The sequence below is a fragment of the Schistocerca serialis genome, chromosome 3 (assembly GCF_023864345.2).
Source record: "Schistocerca serialis cubense isolate TAMUIC-IGC-003099 chromosome 3, iqSchSeri2.2, whole genome shotgun sequence".
NCBI lineage: Eukaryota > Metazoa > Arthropoda > Insecta > Orthoptera > Acrididae > Schistocerca > Schistocerca serialis.
In genome coordinates this window covers 769,799,594-769,827,365 of record NC_064640.1, presented here as the reverse complement: position 1 = coordinate 769,827,365, position 27,772 = coordinate 769,799,594, and the positions used below count along the sequence as shown (strand labels likewise).

At 43.9% G+C, this 27,772-nt stretch overlaps 1 protein-coding gene across 1 annotated transcript in view; it reads right to left on the bottom strand.

Annotated features, from left to right (window-relative positions):
• LOC126470611 (inactive phospholipase C-like protein 2) overlaps nt 1–27,772 on the bottom strand; it is a 725,325-nt gene that overhangs the window by 319,968 nt on the left and 377,585 nt on the right. Inside the window, exon 6 of the mRNA XM_050098565.1 lies at nt 15,038–15,131. Within this exon, the coding sequence (XP_049954522.1) occupies nt 15,038–15,131 (94 nt within the window). The remainder of the gene's footprint in view (nt 1–15,037; nt 15,132–27,772) is intronic.

The window sequence follows — 27,772 nt, the reverse complement described above, 5'->3', positions numbered from 1 at the left end:
TTACGAACAATTAATTTTATATGATCATTCCACTTCAAATCGTTCCGCACGCATACTCCCAGATATTTTAGGGAATTATCTGCTACCAGTGTTTGTTCCTCTATCATATAATCATACAATAAAGGATCCTTCTTTCTATATATTCGCAATACATTACATTTGTCTACGTTAAGGGTCAGTTGCCACTCCCTGCACCAAGTGCCTATCCGCTGCAGATCTTCTTCCATTTCGCTGCAATTTTGTAATGCTGCAACTTCTCTGTATACTACAGCATCATCCGCGGAAAGCCGCAAGAACTTCCGACACTATCTACTAGGCCATTTATATATTTTATTTTGTGCGTAGGGAATGAAAAAGAATTGGGTACAATGGTCTAGCAGCTCCTCATAAGCCACAAAGTTGTGCAGTCAATGTTAAACGACGCTTGAGGTGGCGTAAAGACCTACGCCACAAGACAGTGGAGAACTTGAAACGAGTGGTTTGGAGTGAAGAATCACGCTATACCATGCGGAGATCCGATGGAAGGGTTTAGGTTTATCGAATACATAGAGAACGCTCGTGCTATTACGTGTAGTGCCAACAGTGAAGTACGGAGGAGCTGGTGTTATGGTATGGGCGTGGTTTTCGTGGTTAGGGTGTGGACCAGTTATTGCGCTTAAGAAAACGGTAAATGCGGATGAATATGAACCCATTTTACCGCGTTGTGTACTAGGTACAGTAGAGGAACAGCTCGGAGACGATGACTGTTCGTATCATCATGACAATGCACACTCTCATATAGGAGTGTCTGTGAGGCACTGGGTTGTGGACAACAAAATTCCGGAAATGCACTAGCCTACGCAGAATCTTCACATAATCGACTAAAACCTCTTTGAGATGAGTTAGAACGTCAACTTCGCTCTAGTGTCCAACAACACTATCTGTTCTGGTTTCTTGATTGAGAATGGCTTGCCATTCCTTCAGACATTCAAACACGTCATGGAAATTGTTTCCCAGCAGAGTTCAAGCTGTCGTAAAGGCGAAGCGTGGACACAGCCGAAATTAATGTCTACTAACAAGTGTCTGGATATTTTTGTCAGTAAACCTACTGGCGACGACATAATGGATGCTGTATATGAGCAAACGATGAGTATTTAGCAGGAATTTAATACTTCTAACTTAGCGGAATACGCAATGCTTTGGGGGCCACAGATGTACGCCTTCTTCAGATGTATTCGTACAATTATGGGGTGCATACCTGGCAAAATACCATTCTGCCTATTACTACACCACATCTGGGTTATCATAGGATATAATTCTCAAAACCACACGCGTCGGACTCGATGTTTTAACCGATACCATCGTGTATTGTTCTTTGAGCACGGTATTCGTGGGGGTCTTTTAAAACGTTTTCATAGACACCCCACGGCAAATAACTACGAATGGGTGAATTGGCTCAAATGGCTCTCTAAGCACTATGGGACTTGACATCTGAGGTTATCAGTCCCCTAGACTTAAAACTACTTAAACCTAACTAACCTAAGGACATCACACACATCCATGCCCGAGGGTTGATTCGGGCCTGCGACCGTAGCATCAGCGCGCTCCGGACTGAAGCGCCTAGAACCGCTCGGCCACAGCGGATGAATTGTTCAACAAAACCATTGATTCAACATAAATCCTGCATTTGGATCTTAACAATTTATATGAGTTTCACATGCAACAATTTCATACTATTGGAGTGTTTCGGTGGCTAACTGGAACGGATTTTTCAACTGCAGCTGATAATTAATTCTGTTGTAGGATACGTCTTGGACGTAGACTTGACGTTTTGTAATAGTTTGAACGACGATCACAACCATTTGCCCCTAAGTCCAGAGCACCAAATTCTGCAACATGGTTCCCTGACCAAGCTGATAACAATGCTAGGTGAACAAAAAGAGATTACAGGAACATAGATTACAGAAACTTCCAGTAATGTATAATTTTGGGTACGGATCTGATTAGAGTCACCAGCATTATCCAATGCAAACAGAGCCATGGGTGAAGGACTACATAGATTAAAATACCGATAAAATATGAGCCATGTCGTGAGCATCTAAGGAAAGATTTTTATAAATTGATTAACAACGCTCTTTTTTGCAAGAAGATGGAGAATATTCGATAAGATCTTTGCGATGGGTATGGGGGGTTGGGGAGCAAGGCAATTGATCGACAAGCTGTTATTTTAAACGGGCTACTATCTTCCACGAAAAATTTGTGGCTCTTGAGTTGGTGACAGTAGCAATACACTTTACAAGACATGTTAATATTAGTACGTGTGTAGTGGACCCATGAAGGATCCACATCTGTCATTTTCATTATGACTATGTGAAAATTCATTCTGAAGACTGAGAGTTGTTTTATGTGGATAAAAACCGCTCCATTTATTTTGTGAAGGACTGTGACCCATATGAAGTTATGAAGTGCCGTCCCAACACGTTAGACACGTCTGAATATAAAACTGCTAACTTATATAGTATAAGACAGCCGACAATAAGGTTATCAGTTTGATGAAAGACAAGGCGAATGCGTCACAGATTGTGGAGTTTGTAGGCCTGTGATCTACAATGTATGCATACCGCACAGCATATGGTGCCAACTTAAGGCAGGCTAAAAGTGTACGACATTCCACTGCACCAATTCTTATGATTGATGATTACCTGGCATGCCTTTACAGTAATGGAAATCAGTATAAAGGCAAGTATATTTGCACGAAAATTCAAATTGTCGTTTGGGATAGTTGTATATAATGAACATGCAGTAGTATCAAATCCAGTATACCCACAAATGCAGTCAAAAGGTATCGCATTTGATGTCGGTAGTATACTACACTACAAGACATCAACGCTTCAGGTGGTAGAGGGTGGAAGTTGGTATAAAGGCAGTCAGCTCTGTACGGTGTTAGAGTGTGTGAGTGTGTGTGTGTGTGTGTGTGTGTGTGTGTGTGTGTGTGTGTGCACGCGTGCCTTTACTGCAGATAGGAAACAGACACCATTAGTGACAGTTCGTGTTGTGTACATAAACCACGACTCTGAAAATGCCACGCGGGAAACAGTTATCATTTGAAGAAGAAGCAAAAATCGGTACGTACAACGAAATGGGACTCTCTAAGCGACAAACTTTCAAGAATTTGAACTAATGAAGTACAGTGATTAATAATTTAGTTAGATTGGGCGCACGATATAGAGAGAACAGAAAATATGGGCAGAGTAGAAAATTATTTGACGCTTGGAAAGGGTTACTTTTGGGTAAAGCAAGGGCCACAAACTGTTATTCTTCTCACCTTGTTGCTGATTGATAGTTATCAGTAGCTACCATACGTATACAGCAAACTTTATCACATGACATATATATTGCACTCAAGAAACGGCTGCAGAAACCGGCTGTAACACCCGGACATAAACGGGTTAAATTGGAGTTTGCTGAAAAACGTATGTCATGGACTTCTGAATAGGATAAAGCAATCTTCCGCAATGAGAAGGAGTGTAATTTAAATGGGCACGGTGGATTTAAATATTATTGACATGGTTTGAGAACAGAGCTGCGGGTAAGAATGAGCAGAAATTTTTGTGGTGGAAGTGTTACGACTTGGACAGCCTTCTGCGTTAGAAGGAATCACGAATTGCGTGACTGAACACTAGAATGAACTTTAACATGTACACTGAGATGCCAGAGAGACATCTGATAAGACTGTATGAGGACCTACGGGACGAAAGTTTAATGTTTCAACAAGATAATACATAGGTGTATGTTTCTGCTACAGCCAAAAGTGGTTCAAATGGCTCTGAGCACTATGGGACTCAACTGCTGAGGTCATTAGTCCCCTAGAACTTAGAACTAGTTAAACCTAACTAACCTAAGGACATCACAAACATCCATGCCCGAGGCAGGATTCGAACCTGCGACCGTAGCGGTCTCGCGGTTCCAGACTGCAGCGCCTTTAACCGCACGGCACAGCCAAAAGTGTTTTGAGGATAGAGATAGACCAGCATGTAGCCCGTATTTGAAGCCCTTGGAAAACCTTTGGGAAATACTTGCAAAGTGTTTTTATCGCAATGGAAGGCAATTTAAGGCCGTGTGTGATCTTAAAAGAGCGATAAGAGAAAAGTGGGTGACTATTTCACTCAAAGAACTACAAACCGTAACAAACTCAATGTGGAAGAGAATTGTTGAGGTAATTAGGAAGAGCGGATGTTGGACAAAGCACTAACAATGCAATAACACAACAGCACAGTGAGTGCCTTCATACCAATTTCCATTCAGGAAATGCAAATGTCTTATTTTGTTACCCGTGTTATGAAAGAAACTAAGTAATTCCGTCACGATTGTTTATCTCATATTTGTATCTACTACATTCATAGTAAATTCGACACATTTATGTTTCAGATGTTGCACAATTACTTTCGTGGAATCTTGCCATTACACTGATTTCCACTACTGTATGGCGGTGCAGATGATGCATCGAAAATGGCGTCAGGTTAATTTTCGGTCTAAGAGACATGTGGTTTATACTTTACCCGAACTGAAAATTAGTCAGTCATATCATGTCATGTCATCTGCGATGGCGGAACTGAAATCGTACCATATTCACTGCAGTGTGTGTGTGTGTGTGTGTGTGTGTGTGTGTGTGTGTGTGTGTGTGTGTGTGAGAGAGAGAGAGAGAGAGAGAGAGAGAGAGAGATAGACGGGCGCGGTGGGTGTGGGGGGGGGGGGGGGGTGAGGGACAATGTAAGCGCTTTTGCCCGGCGTAGTTCAGAATTTCTATGTGACACGGAACCAACAAATTGTTGAAAGTTCCCTACAGAAATATTGGGCCACGCTCCCTCTATAACCACCAAGAATTGCGAAACGGTTGCCGGTGGAGGATTTTGTGCGTGAACGGACCTCTCGATTATGTCACATGTTGAGCGATCGGGGTGACCAAATCATTCACTCAAATTGTCTAGAACAAGTAGCGAACAATTGTGGCTCGGCGACATGGCGCTTTGACATCCCTGAAAATTCGATCGTTGTTTGGGAACATGAAGCCCATGAATGGTCACAAATGGTCTTCAGGTAACCAAACATAATCATTTCCAGTCAATGATCTGTTCAGTTGGTACAGAGGATCCGGTACATTCCATGTAAAAACAACCCACACCATTATGGAGCCATCACCTGAATCACCTGAGTACAAATAAGATCTCCGCCAGTGCATTGCCCTTTTATATCTTGTGTATGCCATGCTACCGCCATCTGTTTATGTACATATCGCACCTGATGCATAAAGGGTCTTTCTAAGTCTTTGCTTCAAAATAGAGACAAAATGGCCACTGACACATACTGACGGCGGTAGGCGTCTTTTTACTGAATTAGCCGGCGCTGGAACGACGTGATTTCACTAGACTAGCGAGGTTTACTAACCACATGCTCTCAGGTATATACCATGTGGCCTACACACGCCGTCCTCCGTTGACGTTAGTTAATCGTGGATACTATATACGCTGAAAGGTTTGCCTAAGCAGAACAGTAAAGGGGACTCCACATCAACAGAGAAGAGACCGTAAGACTAGCACCTGAAAATAAATACTTTATAGGTGTAACTGGCCCCACAGCTCGTCGCTAGAAAACTTGATTGCTGTAAGACGGGTGCCGGGTTCCATTCCTGGGATCAAGAAAGGTGTCTGTGTAGAAGAATGATTGTCCATGACCAAAACAATACGTACAAGGGTAAAGCATGTTAGTTATCTGTTTCAAGGAATGTCAACATATAACAGCTAATTTATTAACAACACATAATGCATCAGTTTGTGCACGCAACTGGCAGTGTTACACAAGTACTATCATATCTTTGACTGCAGTAAAGAACAACGAATATAATGAATATCATAAATGATGTTCCTTTAAACCTATGTTATAAGCTGACAGGTCTTTATAATTGCTTTATTCATAATACGAATGTTCAAATGCATGTCCACCTTGTTGGACGCATTGATGAAAGCGGCTCTCGGTATTATCATGGACACGCCTTAACATTTCTACAGATACTGAGGAGCAAGGCGTCACAGTCGTACTTTTAACACATCTGGATTTTCCGGTTCCGTTTCGTAAACCTTGGCTTTGATATAACACCATTAGAAAAAATCGAAGGGTGTTAAATCAGACGATCTCGCTGGTCATCTAATGCAACCACCATGACCTATCCGCCATTTGGTGTACACATTGTTGAGACGTTTCCCAACCCGTCTACAATAATGAGGTGTTACACCATCGTGCTGAAACCAGTGTCTCACAGCTAACTGGAAAGGGATGTGTTCTAGGAGATGCCCAAGACTCAGCCCATTTTGTAGGAATTGCAAATGCAGCCTACCGGTTAGTCTGGGAGCCAAATAAACTGGTTCAATACGTTAATATCCCAGAGTGCTTGCATGTGACGTGGTCGGAACCAGTGAGGATTTGCAGGAACCAGGTAACGTAGATTGTGTCTATTGTACTGCGGCGTCATCGGCGAAATAGCATTCATCTTCTCATAGAATTTGCCTGATGAAATCCGGATTTACGGTTACTTTGTTTACAAGTTATCTGCAGAACGTTTCCCGATTTTGGAAATCGTTTCCGTATAGCTGTTGGTGTAGGTGCAGGTTAAAAGGATGCCAGTTTCGTTCCTCCAAAATCCTTTGTACCGAAGACCTCGATATCCCCAGGTGCACTGCAGCTCTTCTTTCTCATAATTACTATGAGAAATGGGTATTACTTTGCGAGATCTAATGACTTTCGTAATATTAATAATAATGACCATAACTGTGTTATTATTGTTGTTGGAAAATAAGTGTCCCCTGTCGACTATAGGCAGAGTTAAGTGATATGGGCGAAAGACGGCACGGCAGGTGAGCGCGCACGTGCAAGACACCGATACACCATTGGGTAGAGGTCGACCGCGATCAAGCAACTGGCGCTGTCGCAATGTCTGCACAAAGCGGAGGCCAGCAGCTCGGTATTCTCCCGGAGCTATGGAGAACAGGTGCGTTTTGGAATTGTGGTCAAAGGTGGAAGTGAGAGCTGTTATCCGCTATGAATGGGCACGTGGAGTATCACGCACAGAAATTCATAACCGCCTTATTGAGGCGTATGGGTCAGGTGTGATGTCGAGGCAAATGGTGCGGAGATGGTGCCAGCAATTCAGTGATGGATGTCAGCAGGTGCAGGCCATACTGAGACCTGGACGGACGCGCACGGCCACTACAGATGCAAATATCAGGAAGGTGGATGAAATGATTAAAGCGAACAGGCGTATCACCATCGATGGAGTAGCGGCAGAACTTGGAATCGAACATGAGCGAGCTCACAAAATCATCCACAACATTCTTCTTCACAAGAAGGAGTCAGCACGATGGGTGCCCCGCCAACTGACCCAGACACACATGGAACAACGCATGGCGTTCAGCGTGGAACAGATCGTGTGTTACCATGAATCTGGCAATGACCTTCTGTTTCGGACTGTGACGGGGGATGAAACGTGGGTCCACCATTACACGCCCGAATCGAAGGCCGCATCCATGGAGTGGGAACATCCGTCATCACCTGTCCGAAAGAAGTTCAAAAGCACTCCGCCTGCAGGTAAAGTGCTACTCAACGTTTTCTGGGACGCCAAAGGAGTTTTGCTGATGGACGTTCTGGAGGATGCAACCATCGATGCTGCGCGGTACTGCGCCACTCTGTCGAAATTGAAAGAGGTGATTCGGAAAAAGCGGCCTGGCCTTCTCAGATCTGGTGTTCTGCTGTTGGACGAGAATGCGAAACCACACACGGGGACGGCAACGTAAAACCTTATTGCAACTCTTGGTTGGGAGCGCCTACACCATCCGCCTTACAGTCCGGATCTCGCACCAAGTGACTTCCATCTGTTTTCTGCTTTGAAGAAGACTCTCGCCAGAAGGTGCTTTGGCAGCAATGCTGACGTCAAACAAGCCGTTCAACGCTTCTTCTGTATGCAACGCCCTGATTTTTTCCTGGAAGGCTTTTTGAAGCTTATAAAGCGGTATGACAAATGTCTCAATGTACTTGGAAATTATATGGAAAAATAAAGATATGTCTTATGTTTAATGTCTCATTCTCTTTTTTTTCCTTTCACACACAAAAAAATGGCTCTGAGCACTATGGGACATCTGAGGTCATCAGTCCCCTAGAACTTAGAACTACTTAAACCTAACTAACCTAAGGACATCACACACATCCATGCCCGGGGCAGGATTCGAACCTGCGACCGTAGCAGTCGCGCGGTTCCAGACTGTAGCGAATAGAACCGCTCGGCCACCCCGGCCGGCCTTTCACACACAACTCTGACCACAGTCGACAGGGGAAACGTATTTTCCAACTCCCCAAGTGTTATAGGTACAAATAATACTGCAACCTAAATGCAATAGCACGATAATACTTTCGTTTATACTTCATTGTACATAGGCGCTATTTTCACTTAAGCTTTGCTTATGGTGCGTGCGATGTGGTCCAAAATAATAATTTTCCGGGCAACATCGAGTGCGTCGCACATTGGTCTTTCCACTACATATTGTACCTTGAAAGCTCCCTCGATTCGTAACGTATCTCTGTACGTTTAAAAACATGCGCAGAAAGTAGGCGTCGCGTTGGAAAACTTTGCGAATAAAGCCTTCGGGCCTCAGGTGCACTGATGCGCGTCTCCCCATAGATCAGTATTATATACAGGGTGTCTCACCTAACTCTGCCACCTCATATATATCTGGAACAACAATAGATATTGAAAAACGTTTTTCACCCGCATGAACGTAGGGTAGAGGCTTATGCGAAATTTTAAAACGTAAACAAATACTATTTTCAACACAAACTCGTGTATTTTTAAATGGATACCCCCTATTATTCCGTATGCAATCAATAGCATGACAAATCGCAAAAATAATGGCGTTGCTTGCATCGCAATACGTCAATTACATCCCGGGAAATTGCGAAGCGAATTTGACGCTTGAAATAGATGAAGCGCACAGCTAGCGCACGCCCTGATACTCAAGCGTGCACCTCACGCTGCCGGTAATCGTGATGTGAGTGACGTACTACGTCAGTGGGGTGTTAAGGGGCTCCGGAACGCCCTATACTTGAAATGTTAAAGTAACGCTTATAAATTACATCTTTCCTCACAAAGTATTTGAGGTAGGAAGTTGAACTTTTTACAGATTATTTATTGGAATATGGGCTACAACTTAACACACGGATTTTACAAAATTTTAGTTCAGTTATTAAAGATGATTTTTTTTCAATTGTAATGAAAATTCACAACATTTTTTTGCAATTTTTTATTTATATATTCAAAAATATACAGTTTTTTGGAAAAAGGCTGTGTTAAATTATGCAGCGGGTACTGTGTAACATTTACTGAAAGTTTGAAACAAATATGTTTGGAAGATCCTTAGAAAACATGTAATTAGTATGAGAAAATAAAAGTTTTGGGAATCGAGCGACAAAGATTGGATTAACTTTTTAGTGCATTCCAGGTCCATAGGATGGATTATCTTCATCCTCTGCAAACTCCTCCTCCAGCTTCCTCTTGTTCCTCCTCCTGTTTACTCTTGCTTGTATTTCTAGACTCTTTACAGCCCTGTCTGCAGCCCGAAGGCGTTCCTTGTCTAAAGCAAGCATCGCTCGTATCATGTTAGAACCTATCTTCATTCCCATATTTCTAAATACCTTGCACTTTACAATGTTGCCATCATTGAAAGTCGCAACAGCATCATACACACCAAAGTGAAGTGTTTCTATTCCAACAAATACAGTCTTGGGGATTCTCGACCATATAACACTATTTAAACTTTCATTGGGGTTTTGAGTGTTTCCGTGAATACACTTTCTCAACAGTTCAGGTGCTGCTAAGTCTCTGAAAATAGGTTTTATCACCTCCATTATTGCATGAGGCAGACTAAAATGTACCTGATGAACACGGACGTTAATAATAACACCATTTGACAGCAGTTTAACAGCGCCACAGTGGGTCACGCCCATGTAGAACACATTTCAAAAAAAATTTAAAAACAGTTGTAGTCTTCGGAATTTAATAAATTATATATCTATTAAAAGGTAATAGTCTGCAGATTCAGAAAACGCAAAAAAGTAAAAATTGAACTTTTCATGATTTTGAGCCTTTCCGGAGCCCCTTAATGCATGGTGTGGTATCGTATGACAACACATCATTAGCCCATTTTTAACTGATGGCAGTCCTAAAGGGGAATAGTTTAGCCCCTTTTTGCGCTGTAACTTACTGGAACCGGTCCACCTCTTATAATTCGTCAAATAATGCGGTATCAGAATGATGGATGTCCTGCGCATAATGTTTATTGTTGCGAAATGACGACTAGAGGTACAATTAGTCGGAACACACTTGGTTTCACGTTTCTATACCTCATAAGTTTTGAAATATGTGGCTTGTAAAGGATAGCAACGGCCTCACTGTTTCTGACGTAATGCATCGCATGTAGTACTGTGCTCAGAGCAGGGGTTGCCTGCAGTTGCGCCTGTATCCTGCCGTAAATATACCAATACCACCATGGCACGCTCTATCTTCTGTGTAAAAGTGTCTCCTAATCTGGTCTGCTGAACTGTTCTCATACTGTAACGTAATTCACATACGTTGCCACATTAAAACCTGTTTTCTTGTGGCTTGTTACATTTGTCGTCATCTAGTCGATATGCCGGCCTTCAGTACTAGATATTATTTTAATTTATGGTGAATTTCACAAAAATGCAACTGCAGCTGTGACACTGTATGCTGTCCGTCACGTCGAACCATTGGCAACATCTGCAAGATACTCACGGAAACAGGAAGCTGGGCTCCACAAAACGTCGACGTACAACACCAGCGACTGGCAATGGAAACGAAATTGCTGTTCTGGTTGCTATAGCCCACAGTCCTCAGGCGGATGTACGAGAAATGGGACGAGGTGTAGGAATAAGCCACAGCAGTGTGTGCAGAATCTTGCATCGGTATCGGTGTCATCCGTTCAATATCTCATTGGACCAAGAACTGCACGGGAATGAATTTGAATCCCGCATTGCATTCTGTCGTTTTGCACTTCAGCAGTTGCAAGGTAATCCAGTATTCCTAAGCAATCGTTGTTTACGGACGAGGCTTCATTTTCAAATCATGGTAATGTGAATATGCGGAACATGCACTACTGGTCCGTGCAAAGTCCCAACTGGATTCCCCAAGTTTCTCATCAACGACAGTGGAGAGTCAATGTTTCGTGCGGTATCATTGCTAACTGTATTGTAGGTCCCTATTTTTACCGTGAAACATTGAATGGACAGCGATATGCGTCATTTCTTCAACACACACTAGCGCTCCTCATGGAGGATCTAGGATTGGAAACTTGTCCATCAGTGTGGTTCCAAGATGATGCATGTCCCGCACAGAATGCAAAAGTTGACAGAGACGTTATAGATGCGACATTTCCAAATAAGTGGGTGGGGCAGGGAGGTACTGTTCTATGGCCAGCACGGTCCCCCGACTTGACGCCATTAGACTTCTTTCTCTGGGGCGAAATGAGAGAGAGCGTGTATCAAGAGCCCCCAACGACAGTAGAGGATATGCAACATCGCATTACTGCGGCGGGGGCACTTCGAACATATGTTGACGTGACAGTTTCATTGGTCAAGATGTGGGTGTATTTTCTATGTTGGATATAATGCTCAACAATACATTTTCTGTGGCCGATAGGGCACTAGTAAATGTATTTAGCAAAGTGATTTCAAGTGTGTTATCTTTAATTGTAGCTGTAGCTTTCATTTCGCTAGAATAAACATACATTTACAATTTGAAAACCGTAACTTTGCGTTGGACGTGTTACTTGTTTATTTTTGTCTATTGTGCGTACCTTCCCATTGTGTGAGCCCCTGAAACAGACAGCGTGAGGTTCACGCTTGAGTCGCATGACGTGCGGCAGCTGTGGGCTTCATTTATTACAAGCGTCAACTTCGCTTCGCAATTTCTCGGGATGTAATTGACGTATTGCGATGCAAGCAACGCCATTATTTTAATGATTTTTCATGCTATTGGTTGCATACGAAATAATAGGGGGTATCCATTTAAAATTACACAAGTTTGTGTTGAAAATAATATTTGTTTACGTTTCAAAATTTCGCATAGTATTTGGTTTCCTAAGCCCCTGCCGTACGTTCATGCCGGTGAAAACCGTTTTTGAATATCTATTGTTGCTCCAGAGATATTTGAGGTGCCAGAGTTAGTTGAGACACGCTGTATGTGCAGTCTTTGGTGGAGTATGTTGCGGTTGTAACCTGTTAGAGTGTAAGACCCGAATCGAACTACAAGCAGACGGCCACGCGACGTTGTCGGAGCGGAACCAGGAGGAAAACGGACGCAGATGGCGGCACAGCTCGGTGGATGTTCGCTTGCATTGCACTTCCCCTTCGGACGGCAGTGACGAGGGGATCCTTCTTCCACTAGCGTATGCGGGAAACATAAATCTACAGACGAAAACTTGCGTAGGTCACCTGGTGTACATATATGCAATTTATTTGCCGGCCGGAGTGGCCGTGCGGTTCTAGGCGCTCCAGTCTGGAGCTGAGCGACCGCTACGATCGCAGGTTCGAATCCTGCCTCGGGCATGGATGTGTGTGATGTCCTTAGGTTAGTTAGGGTTGGTTAGTTCTAAGTTCTAGGCGACTGATGACCTCAGAAGTTAAGTCGCATAGTGCTCAGAGCCATTTTGCAATTTATTTCAGCAAATATTTGCAATTTCGTTTCTGTATTATGTAGCTGGAGTCAGCACCAACAAGTAGTACTCATCACGTCTTTCATGTGGCGCCCAGTATCAACGGAATGATTTTTAAAGCGGAATATTAAGTGCCCGTTCGATAGAGCGGTCCCAGATTAGTTTAGTGCGGTATTTTTTATCGATATGTATTAACAGGGACAGCAAAACTCGAAGAATATATTCCAGCAGCGACAGTGCTGCGCTCTGGCCCGCGCATTGTTGGATGGGTTATCCCAAATGATTTCCAAATGCTCTAAATGACAGGCTATAACCTGTTTTAATCCACATCCTAGAACACTATCTAATGAGTGGTCAATCGTAAACATTTTGACATAGTACAGAGATCTTGTCACGCCCACTAGAACAACAGACACCATTATAGTTACAGCCTTGCTCGATTTTGCCAGAACTAATGACACTGCTGAATGTAAACTTCCCAGACCTATAACTAGACAACCCATCGAAACAGCACAATGGTCGGTTTGGAGCGCTATAGATGGAACCAAGTATCTAATACTGGTACCAGTTTGTCATGTTGCTCTCCACCGCTTACGTAAGTAATGGTGCATCACTTGCAGCCACGCAACATATTGTAAGAACAGTGGTCACAAAATGTCCCAAGGGGCAAAAGGAGATTAGTGGTTTACGCCCCATGAACAGTGAGGTCATTAGAGACGGAGCATAAACTCGGATTGTTGGAGGATGGGGAAGAAAGTCGGTCGCGCTCTTTCAAAGGAACCGTCCCGGAATTCGTCTGAAGTGATTCAGGGAAATCACGGAAAACCTAAATCAGTGGAGCCAGACGCAAGTTTTAACCCTCGTCCTCCCGAATGCGAGTGCAGTGCGTTAACCACAGCGCCACTTCGCTTGTTCCTAACGGACAGGAACTTGAGGCGAACGTCACACCCTGTCAATGACAGTCGGTTGCAAGTCTGAGAGTAATGGCTGTTATCAATGAATGCCGTCCATCTAAATAAATTCCAACGGAATATTGTAAAGGGAACTGGATGTAATGGACGTTTGAATGCGTGAACCTCGCTGTAGACCGTTGCTCACAGTGGCACAAACAACTGGACGTCTTCAATGGGCTACAAAAGGCAGAAATTGGACAGTAGCTGAAGGGAGGCACACTGCGTGGTCTGGTGAGTTGCGATTATTGCTCCTTTTCAAATGGTTCTAGACGTTGAGTGCGCTGACAGCCCAATGAGACCTTTAACCAACAGTATGTGATGGGTCTAGCTAAGACTAGACGTGGGTCTGTCATGTTTTGGAGGTGACATTGTACCATAAGCTGAGCCCACGTATTGAAATTATCGTCGACATGTACCAGGTCGCTTATTTCAACACTCTCGGTGGCAGTATGTTGCTCTTTTTCATCTGCATTTTCTTGATGAAAATACTATGGACACGCTCGTCTTCCAAAATGTCAAAACCTGTGTACAGTGGGTTGCAGGAATACAGTCGTGGCTTTATTAACACTGAGGGTAGGTTTATGCTGCAGCCGCGCTGCAGGCACCTCCCTGTTCGCTACTACCCGGTATCGTGGTAGTTGCATTTACGCTACAGCCTCACTGCTTGCTACCCGCCGGGAGTAATTATCCTGCAGGAATTCACATATCGAGCAGAGTGCTAGCAGCGTCAAATGCGGCACTGCTGGAGTGACCTTGAAGCAGCCAATAATGCCTCAAGTTTCCGAACATGCGGCGGGGACCATAGCGAGCAGCGGGGCAAGCGAGGATGTTTCAGGTTAAATGGACCCGTAAGACGGAGTAGGTTTGATTCATCATCGGCGTACCATGCCAGCGAGCTGCGAGGTGGCAGCATAAACGCAATCATAGGCACCACATCGCACCTGGACTGGCCCACTAAACCACCCAATATCAATCCCATAGAAACGACTGGAACTATTAGGAACAGCAGGTGATTAGCAGCAATTGGAAGGTCTACCAGATATAACCATCAATGACAGGCCTCAGTTGGATATGACATACTTAAAGAAACGGTTGGGCCAAAAGGCTAGTGGAGGTGTTACATAGCATTATCGTGGTTTCTCTTTTAGGACAACTATTTTTGTCTGGTGTGTTTATTGCATTATAAGCATTTTGATCTCACTGCTATCGTAGTTCAGCGTCTTGATCAACTGATTGCTACAAAATTACGCACAATTTCGAAGAGAAACATATCTTCACTTTTTATAAGTCCATGGCCAATATAAAAAGTATTTTAATTTTTGTAGCACTTACCATCGACTGTCAGGTACTTATTGTTGCGACCTTCTTCTGTAGTCTCATAGTTGTTGATGAGCTCCATACATCTCTCCAGTGTTACGTCTTTCAGCTGTAAAAACGAAGGTAAGACGTTAGACAAATTTTGCTTCATGTAATCGACACACACTTGATCATTATATAGTAGCACAGAAAACTTTATCAATAATGTACCGAACAGACAAAGCATGATAAAATGATTCTTTGTACCCAATCAGCCCGAAAAATTTCCAGACGGTTGATAAAAATAGAGAAACATAAAGATGTTAGTTTTAAGATTTCAGGTGTTCTACATGGTCTTCTCCTCCACTTGACTGAAACGCGCAGAACGTTTATAAAACCACGAAAAACTGTCAAATTCCTTCTTTGGGATGTTGTTCAACACGCGAACCACAATGGATTGAATATCTCTTTGTAACACTATTACCTCCATTACCAATAATGATTTTATCTAACTTCTTTGTTTGTGTCTTTACTTAATGTGACTTCTGTATAATCATGCTCTTTCATGTAACGCACATGTAAATGTTTTATTTATTGTTTCTGATAATTCACGTAATTGACATTAATCTATGGATGTAATTTCAAAATCATTGTTCCGTAAAAGAATGTGACGATCAAAACTTTAATTTTAATACTGCTTCACGCATAGGGGAATTAGGTTTCCAATCATGTAATACTCGTAGGGAAGTTCCTTCGCAACGGTACTAACTAGGCGGGAATAGAACAGGTGGATCTGGCGGTCGAAATTCAACGTTACTATGTGTCATGAGTCAGTCGGTGGTTAGCAGGTAAAGAGTGAGCATCTTGTGAATTGAAAGAAGCAAGAAGTACAGCAAGATTATGTAATATAGCCTCGGATCTCGCTGTATTGCAGTAGTTCGAGTAACGAAGATTTTTGTGAGGTGAGTGATTCATGAAAGGTATCGGTTATTGTTAGTCAGGGCCATTCTTTTGTAGGTATTATTGAAAGTCAGATTGCGTTGCGCTAAAAATATTGAGTGTCAGTTTAGTGATGATCAAAATAAGTAAGGAGAAAAATGTCTGATTACGTTCAGTTTTACTCAGCTGTCTCTGTTTCAAATAACGTAGAAGTTTACCAGCACAGTAATTCACAATTTTTCTAACGGGACGTCTCACATCTATCGAGAAAAACGGACCGTGCTTTAGCATATTAAAGATGGTCGGAAAACTTCAAAGTCGATTTTCGAGAATTTTTGCGAGTGACATCGACATATTATGGGAGATTAATATTTGAGTTCTGAACTTCACGTATAATAAATACAAAAAATTACAAAAATCCGATAGCTGTGTGGTCAAATGGTTCAAATGGGACGTAACATCTGAGGTCATGTCCCGTAGACTTAGAACCACTTAAACCTAACTAACCTAACGGCATCACATACATCCATGCTCGAGGCAGGATTCAAACCTGCGACTGTAGCAGTCGCGCGGTTCCAGACTGAAGCCCCTAGAATCGCTCGGCCACAGCGGCCGGCACTGTGTGGTCGCCATGCGATTTGAGGAAGTCCGTTTCCATATACGACACACACCACATTGTACTATTTTGCAATTATTTTCGGTGCAATATAGATACTAAGATAAATAGGGGAAAGAAATACGTGTGTTCAGGTTCATCCTGTACAATATTCTCAGCGGAAAGCTACCTGACGTGAGAAACGTACTCTGTGAGAGTATCACAACAATACTATTTTTCAGTCTGCATTGCTGCGTCTTTCCTGTTAAGTCATTCCTCCTTCCAGGCCTGGCACCTGTGTCTGTATAGAATGGTCTTCTTTAATAAAATTTATTTCAATCGTCGTGAATCCCCGAAAATTTCGTGAATTGTGTTTTTCAGACTCAAGTGGCTAACCAGTTACGAATCTACTTAAGCGGGAAATCGGAGCAAGATTCGCCTAAACGTAGTTGGGAAACTTTCGATAGGACGCATTCAGGATTTCCAGCTTACTAGGTCCATGCTCATTAGCCCAGTTCAAGGATTCGGTTCAGGTTTGATTCGCCACCCTGTGTTGCATAATATGGATCCTATTTTAGTTATTGTTTTGTAATTCAATTGAAGTGTTATGCAATACCTGTCCTCTTTTTTAGTCTAAAGCAGGATGTTCAACACACTCGATACACTAAATATTCTCTACCTAATAGTGTTATTTTTTATTCTTAGCTCTAGTAATCCAGTATTAAAGATAATATCTTAACGACAAATATATGAAAAGCCCTAGTAAATTTGTAAGAACCTGGAATGAAAATAATTACTGAAAAACGAATCTGCTAATTTGATCTGCAAACGTTAAACAGAACTTTTTCATGCCGTTCAGTTTGCAGCTATCTCGGTATAACTCGAATTTATCCTCCAAATGGTTTGAAAATCTTCTGTACGTGCAACATCATGTGCGATATTTACAAATATTATTCTTAAATACGTTAATTGTATTGTTCTAGTAGGAATAGTTCACAGGTTAGTGTGTTGTTCGTTAAGTCTCGAACCAGCATAACACTGTAAGGGAAATTAACATGCAAATGGTCCGCCGTTGGGCGCCAAAATTTAATAAATTGAGAAGAAATTGATATGCAAATCAGGCAAATTAATTGAAGATTTGAAATAGGAAAACTTTTGCGATTATTATAATCTCATCGATACAGATATAAAAATCGGGGCCAATTTGCCTGGGCATAACAGGACTTCGTAACTGGGCAAGTAGGAGGGGAATGGACTATCTCAACGGTCGTTGGAGTCAGTTTTACATGAAGAAGTTTGCTGCAGACACAAGGTCAACACCTCGTTGTTTGTGTGGTGGCAAGTTGACAGCTGGCAGCTTTCATCTTTTTTGTTCTGTGCCTTTGAGAAGACGCCCCTGGGCCACTTATAACATTCGTTCTTCCATACTGGCTGAGCGCTAGTCTTAATCCTTCAGATAGCGTACGACTGCCAGCACAGTGTTCCTGTGATTGTGCTTCCAGCGTCTTTTTTATGGTAATTGTCTCGTGAAAGCGGTGTTATCGAAATATTTGGAGCTGAGATCAAACAGGCAGAAGCAGTCGAATACTTAAAGATCCAAGTACCAAACAGTAAGGTAAATCTGCTCAACATGGAACAGGAAATGAGCATGTCACAAAGCGACAATGAATATTGGAAAGGAGGGATCTTATTCAAGAGTCTGAAGACTGATTCGACAATGGGCTGGCATGGCTCCAAATGGTAAACTCTCTGTCTCTTCTGATTCCTCTGACTCTGCATTGCTAACTCACTGACTACTCCCTCGTCACCGATTCTTCACTACCCATTTTCTGCCTAGTTGCATCTCTCTCCTGCCTGAATGTCTGATTGTTCTCTGAATGCCTACCTAAAGGATTCTCTCGGCTGCTCCTCCTTTGAATTTTTTATACTCGTCAACCTCAGAAATGAATGGAGCCAGTTTTCAATCCCACTCAACGAGCAATCGACGTTGCATAGCCATGTCTCCCAGTCTTTGTGCAGGGTGAAGTTTTCCAGTTTTGCAGTGGCTGATGTGTACCGCAGAAATTCCTGTCTGGTTCTTGTATGTTGCTCGTTGTGCCAGTTCCCAGCACTGGCTGCAATTTCCCCACAAAATTATTTCATGTGTTGGTATGCATGCCTGAGTTCTCAAGAAAGCAGCCATATAACAACAAACCAACTTGTTTGTAACAGGAAAGCCTGAGCTTCCCCCAAGTGTCGTCAGGTGTTTGTGACTTGGTGGCGTCCCTCTTGTTGTGTGTCAGACTTCACACTGGGCAACCCCTTCCTATGTGGGGCAAACAGCCCGGCTAAGTCATACCAGTCTGTTTTTTGGGAAAGCCTAAGGCATCAGTTCTTGCTTAAACGTCCCTCTCGCCCTTAGGGCCAGTGACCAAGTAATGTAGTGTCTGATTTATTTGATAGTACTTTTCCTAAGTGAAATTTAATGTAGTAATCATAATTAACTGTCTTGTTGTTGTGGGACTAGGCAGAATCTCTAGTCACACTTCTGCACTGATAAGTACACCGTTGTTACAACGCTGAAGAAAATGGGAAGTGTTACACCTTGATTGAAACGGTTGATATTTGTCAAACCTGTGTGGAAATGTTCATCACATAACGGGTATTACATAATTAAACTTTCATTCCATTCGGAGCTGAAGGCCATCATCGATACCAGTGTGAGTTGTGACCCCAATGGATCTTAATACACTCTTGTATTCATTGTCGCATGGAAGAAGATGCCTTCCGAATCTTATCTTCAGGAGTTTCTTGCTATGTCAAACACTTACTGTGTCACTTTATGAAGATTGCTGGCGGCAAGCTAGTATGAATGTATACACGTCCCCATCACCCCAGATATGCTTTTTGCGTGACATCTGGGCACAGAGTAGACTGGTTAAGGATCTGTACATTCATCAAGGCGTTTGTGGTGTCAACTACAGTGTGGGGTCTTACATTACCTTGTTGGAATACTTCCACGTGAAGAAAGAAGGAAGAAAGCCAGATTAGGGTTTAACGACCAACCGATATCAACTCGAGACCTCAACCCAACTTCAAGTAACCTGTTCCCGATTGTTCGTGGTGGCACTGTCTGTAACCTCTTTCCGAATTTCAGCTGTTGTCATACTTCTATTCTTCAGAAACAGACGAAAAATCCTACAACGTCCTCGTGCTGTAGTACTGGAAGGATTATGTTTGCTCTTCTAGCCACACTTTTGTCCCAAGTCTACCTTTTTAGCATTCGTTGTACAGTCATTGCATTGCTGCTGACCGTCCCCACAGCTGATTGGTCAGCGCAGCAGAATGCCATGCGAGGGTCCCGGGTTCCATTCACGGCCGGGTCGGAGATTTTTTCCGATTAGAGAGTGTGCGTTGTCTTTATCACCATCTCATTCTCATCGACGGGCAAGGCGTTCAAGTGGCATCACCTAGAAAGACTTGCACCAATCAACCGGTCTACTCGACGGGGGGTCTAGCCACACGCACATTCCATTGCACTGCACTACAGCTAACCCACTGTCCTTCACACCATTGTTTGGACCCTGCTCAAACCCTGAAAGATGGCGATGAGATGCACGGTCTACTGCGATATCCGCCCGAAAGGTTCCAGTTACAATATGCACCTACATCAGCCGTCATGTAGTCACAACGCCTTTCGCTTGTAGGAATGGCCGTTTTCTCTACAGAAAATAAGCTCGCATAAGGATGAAGTTTTAATCAAAATATTCCACAGGCACTGAAGCACTGTTCGGTAAATGTGGTCATGGTGTGTCACTTTCCATTTCCATCAATTTAGCTAGTAGTGTATTTACAATAAACTCAAATGTAACTCTATATGCTATACCTTGCAGATAGGTTGTGCAATAGAAGCGGTCTATGACGAGGGCGTTCTGCAAAGTAATGCCTCTGATTTTTATGTGAAAACTCTTAAAGGTTTTTAAATAAAACAAACGTTTTTAACATTTTATATTTTTATTCTTCAGGTCGTATATTAATTTCCCAGTATTGTCACCCCGCCAAGGAACACGTTTCTCCCAACGAGAGACCAGTTTGTTGTTACCGTCACTGTAGAATGTTTGACGTTGTTGATGGAGCCACAACGTCGCCTCTGCTTGCACCATTTCATCTCTATCAAAGTGAAGTCCTAGAAGGTGTTCTTTAACTTTTGGAAACAGATGAAAATCGCACGGGGCCAAATCGGTACTGTGTGAAGGATGATCGGCGACAGTGAACTCAATGTGTCGAACTGTTGCAGATATCACAGCGCTCATGTGTACTCTGGAATTGTCATGCTGAATGAGAGGGTGCTCCATGTGTGGACGAACCCTTTGAATTCGAAACTCGATTACAGCTCGTTGTTTCTTTCGCACCGTCATAGTTATGTTACAATACGGAGCCCTTCAAAATGGTTCAAATGGCTCTGAGCACTATGGGACTCAACTTCTGAGGTCATTAGTCCCCTAGAACTTAGAACTAGTTAAACCTAACTAACCTAAGGACATCACACACATCCATGCCCGGGGCAGGATTCGAACCTGCGACCGTAGCGGTCTCGCGGTTCCTGACTGCAGCGCCTAGAACCGCACGGCCACTTCGGCCGGCAATTCCGAGTCCTCCAGTGGCAGAAGGCTGCAAGGATGTAGACATGAAGAGTACAGACGGAGAACGCTAATGACGTTTTTCTTATTTAAAAAACACTAAGAGCTTTCACATAAAAAATTCGGAGGCACCACTTTTCAGCGCGCCCTCGTACATACAATGTGAAAGAAAACATCAGCACTGCTTGACTGCAGTGGGTTTGGATCCCTGAGCACGTAGTGGTTTCCAGATCCTCTCTTCTAGTGGAAACTAGGAGGCATTAACCCACTCAGTGCGAAACACGGTTTTTAACTGGAATACGGATACAAGCTACTGAAACTTATAACAAACGGCATATGCAGGAATGGATTAAACAAGTTTAGAGTAGATATTAACAACCGACACTGACGTACAGGCCTGGCGAATGTTAACAATTGAGAAGGAAGACTCATTACGGTATGATTACATGATAGCAGAACAATCACTGGAATCAGCCACAACCAGAAAATATCAAGGACTATGTGTACGGAGCTAATTAAATTGGAACGACCACATAGGACTATTCACAGCAAAGGCAGATAGCAGACTGAGAGCCACTGGCAGAATCCACAGGAAATGTAGTCCACTCACAAAGGAGATAGCTTACAATACCTTCGTTCGACCGATACTTGAATGCTGCTCGTCAGTCTGGGATCCGTGCTAGACGGAACTGACGAAGAGACAGAGAAGATCCAAAGAGCGGCAGTTCGTTTCGTTACAGGTTCGTTTAGTAACCACGAAAGCGTCACGGAAATGCTCCGTCAACACCAGCGGCAGACACTACAAGAGATGTATTCTGCGTTATGGTGTCATTTAATGTTAAAGTAGCAAGAGCGTAGGTTCCTAGAATAGTTAATTAATGTATTGCTTCCTCCTACATATATCTCGTGAAAAGATCATGAGAGCAAAAGTAGAGAGATTCGAACTCACACGGAGGCTTACGAACAATCGCTTCTTCCACGAACCGTTTGTGACTGGAACAGGGAAAGGGGGAAGTGGCAGAAGTACACAAAGTACCCTCCATCACACACTGTAAGGTGACTAGTGGAATATAAATGTAAATGTAGATGTAAAGGGAAGATGTCTTCGACGAGAGAGGTTTTAAATGACGTCAGTAGTGCCGATGGCGATGCAGTATCATGGTCTGACATGCTGCAGACGGTGACCACCATTTAACTCATTAATATAAGATAAAGAGTAACATACAAACACTCTGACGTCACTTAGGTATTGCGTCTGTTGCAAAAACCATCTCCACAACAATAGGCAATCTGCATCAACAAAGCGGAAATTGATGAGAAACTCGTTTCCTCAACTGTAATTACACTCAGTAGGTACCTAGAAGCACATTTGTTGAAACAGCTCTATTCCCTACCCACTTCTGCAGCATCGCCTTCAGTTGTTCTGGAGCCACAACTGCATCAGACCACAAGTTATGCGAGCAGAAATGTGTGCTGAGTGCTTCAGGGCTACTCACTGTATTACGCCCGTATCACACGGAGTAAGATACGCTGCATGTTTGCTAGGTGTTGTGCTTGGCTGTTAGTAGGGAGAGGCTGCGGCAAGCTCGCATGCCGAAGCAGTCACTCGGCGTAAGTCTGTTGCAAGTTGTGTCGTGGAAAAATGTTCGCTTTATTATGTCAACGGCTCAAGCGGGCCACATCAGCCGGAAGATGGGGGTACTAGCTACGAAATTCGAGTGGCAGGCACTGTAATACTGCTACCTACCATTGCGTACTGCAGGAAATGTACTCCACGCATGAAGCAGCTACCTTACAAAACCGTTGTTCGACCGATACTTGAATACTCTCGTCAGTCTAGGATCCGTACCAGAGAAGACTGACGAAGAGATAGAGATTATTCAAAGGAGAGCAGTTCGTTTCGTTACAGGTTCGTTTAGTAACCACGAAAGCGTCGCGGAAATTATCCTTCAGCTCCAGCGGCAGACACTGCAAGAGCGGCATTCTGCGTTAGCTGCACTCTGTCTTACAACGGGCCGGGTTTCTCCACGCCAGCTGGAGTAGCGCTTTCCAGACATACGTGGTAGCAAGCACGGCATTCCAACACCACAGTGCCGCCCGAACAGGTATATGTAGGCTTGCAGCCTAGCTGAAGGTCACATACACTGAGGACCTGTGTCTCGCCACCCGACAACCGGACCTGGCTTGCCCTGAAATCACACTGGGATTTTCACATGTCAACTTCTGGCGACGTGCTGCACCTCAGCTCCGGCCCTCACTTCAACTTCATCTCAGGCACAGATGCCTTCTCCGTTCCAGCTGGTCACTTCCACAGTCGCACCCGCTACTAGATGCAGTCACGAGCCTGCTGGAGTCAGGTAGTGTGCTGCTTTCGGGAGTCCAACCGAGACCACCCCATCGAAAGCGTTTAGCGCGCGCCAGCACCTAACACTACTTCGGCTTCAGAGATCCTGGTTTCGGCCTATACCCCACTGAGCCCGGCTACCCACCTTGCAGACTGCCCGTAACACTCGCTGCTGGCCTCCACTACGCTGTGCGGCTGTCGTCACTAGAGATCAGAAGTGAACTTGCTTTTAATTAGCCAGCGAATCCTTTGGCGTCATCTCGAACTCGTCGTCTCCGAATGCTCGAAGACTCAACTCGAGTCTCTACCGTTGCCCGTTTAACTGAAAACTCGTCACTTGAGTGTGTGTGTTTGAAATCTTATGGGACTTAACTGCTAAGGTCATCAGTCCCTAAGCTTACACACTACTTAACCTAAATTATCCTAAGGGCAAACACACACACACACACACACACACACACACACACTCATGCCAGAGGGAGGACTCGAACCTCCGCCGGGACCAGCCGCACAGTCCATGACTGCCGCGCCTAAGACCGCTCGGCTAATCCCGCGCGGCACTTGAGTTTGTTGTCAGAGTACAAATGAAATGTACCAACCTAGAAAGGAAAGCGAATATACGAATTCGCAAGTACAGGCGATAATTGACGGCACTTCCGGAACATACGAAACCGCTGGGCATGACGATTATTATACAGGGCGAAGAAAAATTCGCGCACTCTGACTTCCTGGCGCGATTCCTCATATACTGGCAATTCAAAATTGTCTGTCAGAAAATTTCGTCCAGCGCGTATTTCTGGCAGTAAATGGACGTTAAAGATAGGCAGTCTGACATCACTGTAATCACGTGTACGGTAACAACCTTTGTGAGGATACAGCAGAAGTGCTGTGCAGTTGGTGCAGTGGATAGTGTTTTGGGTTAGCATGCAGGAGGAGGGCTCGATTCTGGGTAGGGGCTTATTTGTTTTTGTTAAAAGTAGTCTGCGTGGTACGGTATCTGGCGTCTTAATCGTCATATAGCGATTACATTGGGTCTTCTACAAAGCATTTGCAGTTACGTACTAAGAACACAGAAATGGAAATACAATCCTTTCATTGATCAGCTCTTAAAGAAACCTTTTGCATGTCGTGGACGTGAATTGTTTCACACCACTGCATCTACTAGATTCCAACTTGTTTTGTGTGTACCTTTCTCCAGTGGTTCCATCGATTAATACCTTCTATTATTCTAGCAAAGTTCAGGTCCATTGCATTTTGTTAGGGCCTTAGATATCATTAGGGCTAGCAACATGCTTTGCAAATAATTTCGATGGAACCATAATTTGCGTCCACGATGTCCAAAAGCCTTCTTTAAAAGCTGACAAATTAAAAGCGATTGTATTTCCATTACTGGTTGTTCATATTACGTAATATCGCCAAGAACGCCTACCCATACATTGGGTGAGAATCGATCCTGATGCCTTGTTTCTTGAACTGCGTGGGGATTTTGGTCAGCCAACACGTGCTGATTATGGGAATTTACAATGCCATCTCGTGTAAGCTCTGCCTCATCAATAAACAAAATGTGGGAGACAAATTGTGGATCTGCACCGCACTGCCGCAAGAGCCATTGGCAGAACTGCACTCTGGCCAGATCGTCTTGTTCCCTAAGGGCCTGTGCGGTTCTAGGCGCTCCAGTCCGGAGCCGCGCTGCTGCTACGGTCGCAGGTTCGAATCCTGCCTCGGGCATGGATGTGTGTGATGTCCTTAGGTTAGTTAGGTTTCATTAGTTCTAAGTTCTAGGGGACTGATGACCACAGCAGTTGAGTCCCATAGTGCTCAGAGCCATTTGAACCATTTGAACCATTTGAACCTAAGGGCCATGGTACAGATACAACAATTGTTCATGAAGTAGTGCGCAGGCCAGAGAATGACTAACACTTTCAGCTGCTGCTATTCATCGCACACGGGTTCCAGGATTGTCGTCCACTGCCCGTAGAACACGCTCCTCTATTTCAGGCGTGCGAACTGAACGAGCAGTTCCACTGTCTCATTTGTTGTGTGCTACGGAACCTGTTTCCCAGAGACGCTACAACAATCGGCTGAACAGCTTAGCAGATGGTACCCTGCATGTTGGAAATCGTTCAGTATACAGCTTACGGGCTCTCAGATTAGCTCCTTCTACTAAACCGTAGCCGTAAATCACGTGTTCCATTTCCCATGTGGAATAATGCTTCCATTGCTAGGTTGTGTGAGAGTATCTGCAAGAGAGAAAACATGTTATACCGCACCACTAACATCACAATAACATGTGCTATAAACGTGACCTGTAAGTAGGCCAAACATCACGGTACGCACCCGGAGCTAGGAGAAATGTACGCGAATGTAGACAGATGTATCAGAACTACAGTACAATCACAAAGCGTAAACGGAACAACTCACTGCAGAACATTGAGTCAACTAATGCTTCGATCGATACTGCATGGCAGTTTCCCAGTACGCTGTCGACCCTGGTTTGACACGGAGCGGCAATGCAACAACGGTGCTCATAACCGCAACTGCATGTTTCTGATGCCTCCCTACCTCGCAGTATTCCATGCCAGGGGCTATAACTAATGTTAATTGTCGGGTAGTCATCTGTAATAGGAGAAGTAATGTATTGCCATGGATGACATCACAAGAGCACCTCCTATGAACACGCATTCATATTACAGGACGTGTGCTTTGTAGCACCCATCGTCATAAGATATTTTAGTCTCGTTTTCGTGCATAATATAATTTCCGGAAATACTGGATAGGTTTTTAACACCCTGTCGCACTTGAGAGTCGTCAGGCGCATATTTTTGGTGTTTTCTCAGATATATGCAATTCCGCATTTGCAAAGTGTAGGTGGAGTCACCCAAAACAAATGCTGCTCATCACATCTTTCATGTGGTGCCAAGGGTCGACGAAAATCGTCGGATTGTTTCGCGTTACAAACAAAATGGTTTTTAAAGCGGAATTTGACGTACCCATTAAACAGAGCGGTCCCAAGTTAGTCTCGCGCGGTATTCGTTTTATCGATATATAGTAATAGGGACATTAAAGAACGAAGATTAACCAGGCCTCCAGCAGCGATGGAGCAGCTCAGCTGCATGGTGGTGCCATTCAGAGCGCTGCTCAGTCTCTGCTTGAGTCCTGGTTTATTTTTCGTGTATTAATGTTGCTGTATATCGATAAAATGTATATCGCTGTAGACTAAGTTGCGACCGTTCTATTTAATGGGCACATAAAATTCCGTTTTAAAAATCATTTTGTTCATAATGGGGAAGCAACCGATCTTTCCGTCGACTCTTGGGGGCCGCATGAAACGTGTGATGAGCAGTATCTGTCTGGGGTGACTCTAATTAACTTCTCAAAAACGAAATAGTAAATATCTACCGAAACACCAGAGAAAATTCGCCTAACATACGTATACATGCCTGTATATGTACATACACTACTGGCCATTAAAATTGCTACACCAAGAAGAAATGCTGATGACAAACGGGTATTCATTGGACAAATACATTATACCAGAATTGACATGTGATTACATTTTGACGCAATTTGGGTGCATAGATTCTGAGAAATCAGTACCCAGAAGAACCACTTCTGGCCGTAATAACGGCCTTGATACGGCTGGGCATTGAGTCAAACAGAGCTTGAATGGCGTGTACAGGTACAGCTGCCCATGCAGTTTCAACACGATACCACAGTTCATGAAGAGTAGTGACTGGCGTATTGTGACGAGCCAGTTGCTCGGCCACCATTGACCAGAGGTTTTCAATTCGTCAGAGATCTGGAGAATGTGCTGGCCAGGGCAGCAGTCGAACATTTTCTGTATCCAGAAAGGCCCGTACAGGACCTGCAACATGCGTTCGTGCATTATCCTGCTGAAATGTAGGGTTTCGCAGGGATCGAATGAAGTGTAGAGCCACGGGTCGTAACACATCTGAAATGTAACGGCCACTGTTCAAAGTGCCGTCAATGCGAACAAAAGGTGACCGAGACGTGTAACCAGTGGCACCCCATACCATCACGCCGGATGATACGCCAGTATGGCGATGACGAATACAGGCTTCCAATGTGCGTTCACCGCGATGTCACCAAACACGGATGCGACCATCATGATGCTGTAAACAGTACCTGTATTCATCCGTAAAAATGACGTTTTGCCATTGGTGCACCCAGGTTCGTCGTTGAGTACACCATCGCAGGCGCTCCTGTCTGTGATGCAGCGTCAAGGGTAACCGCAGCCATGGTCTCCGAGCTGA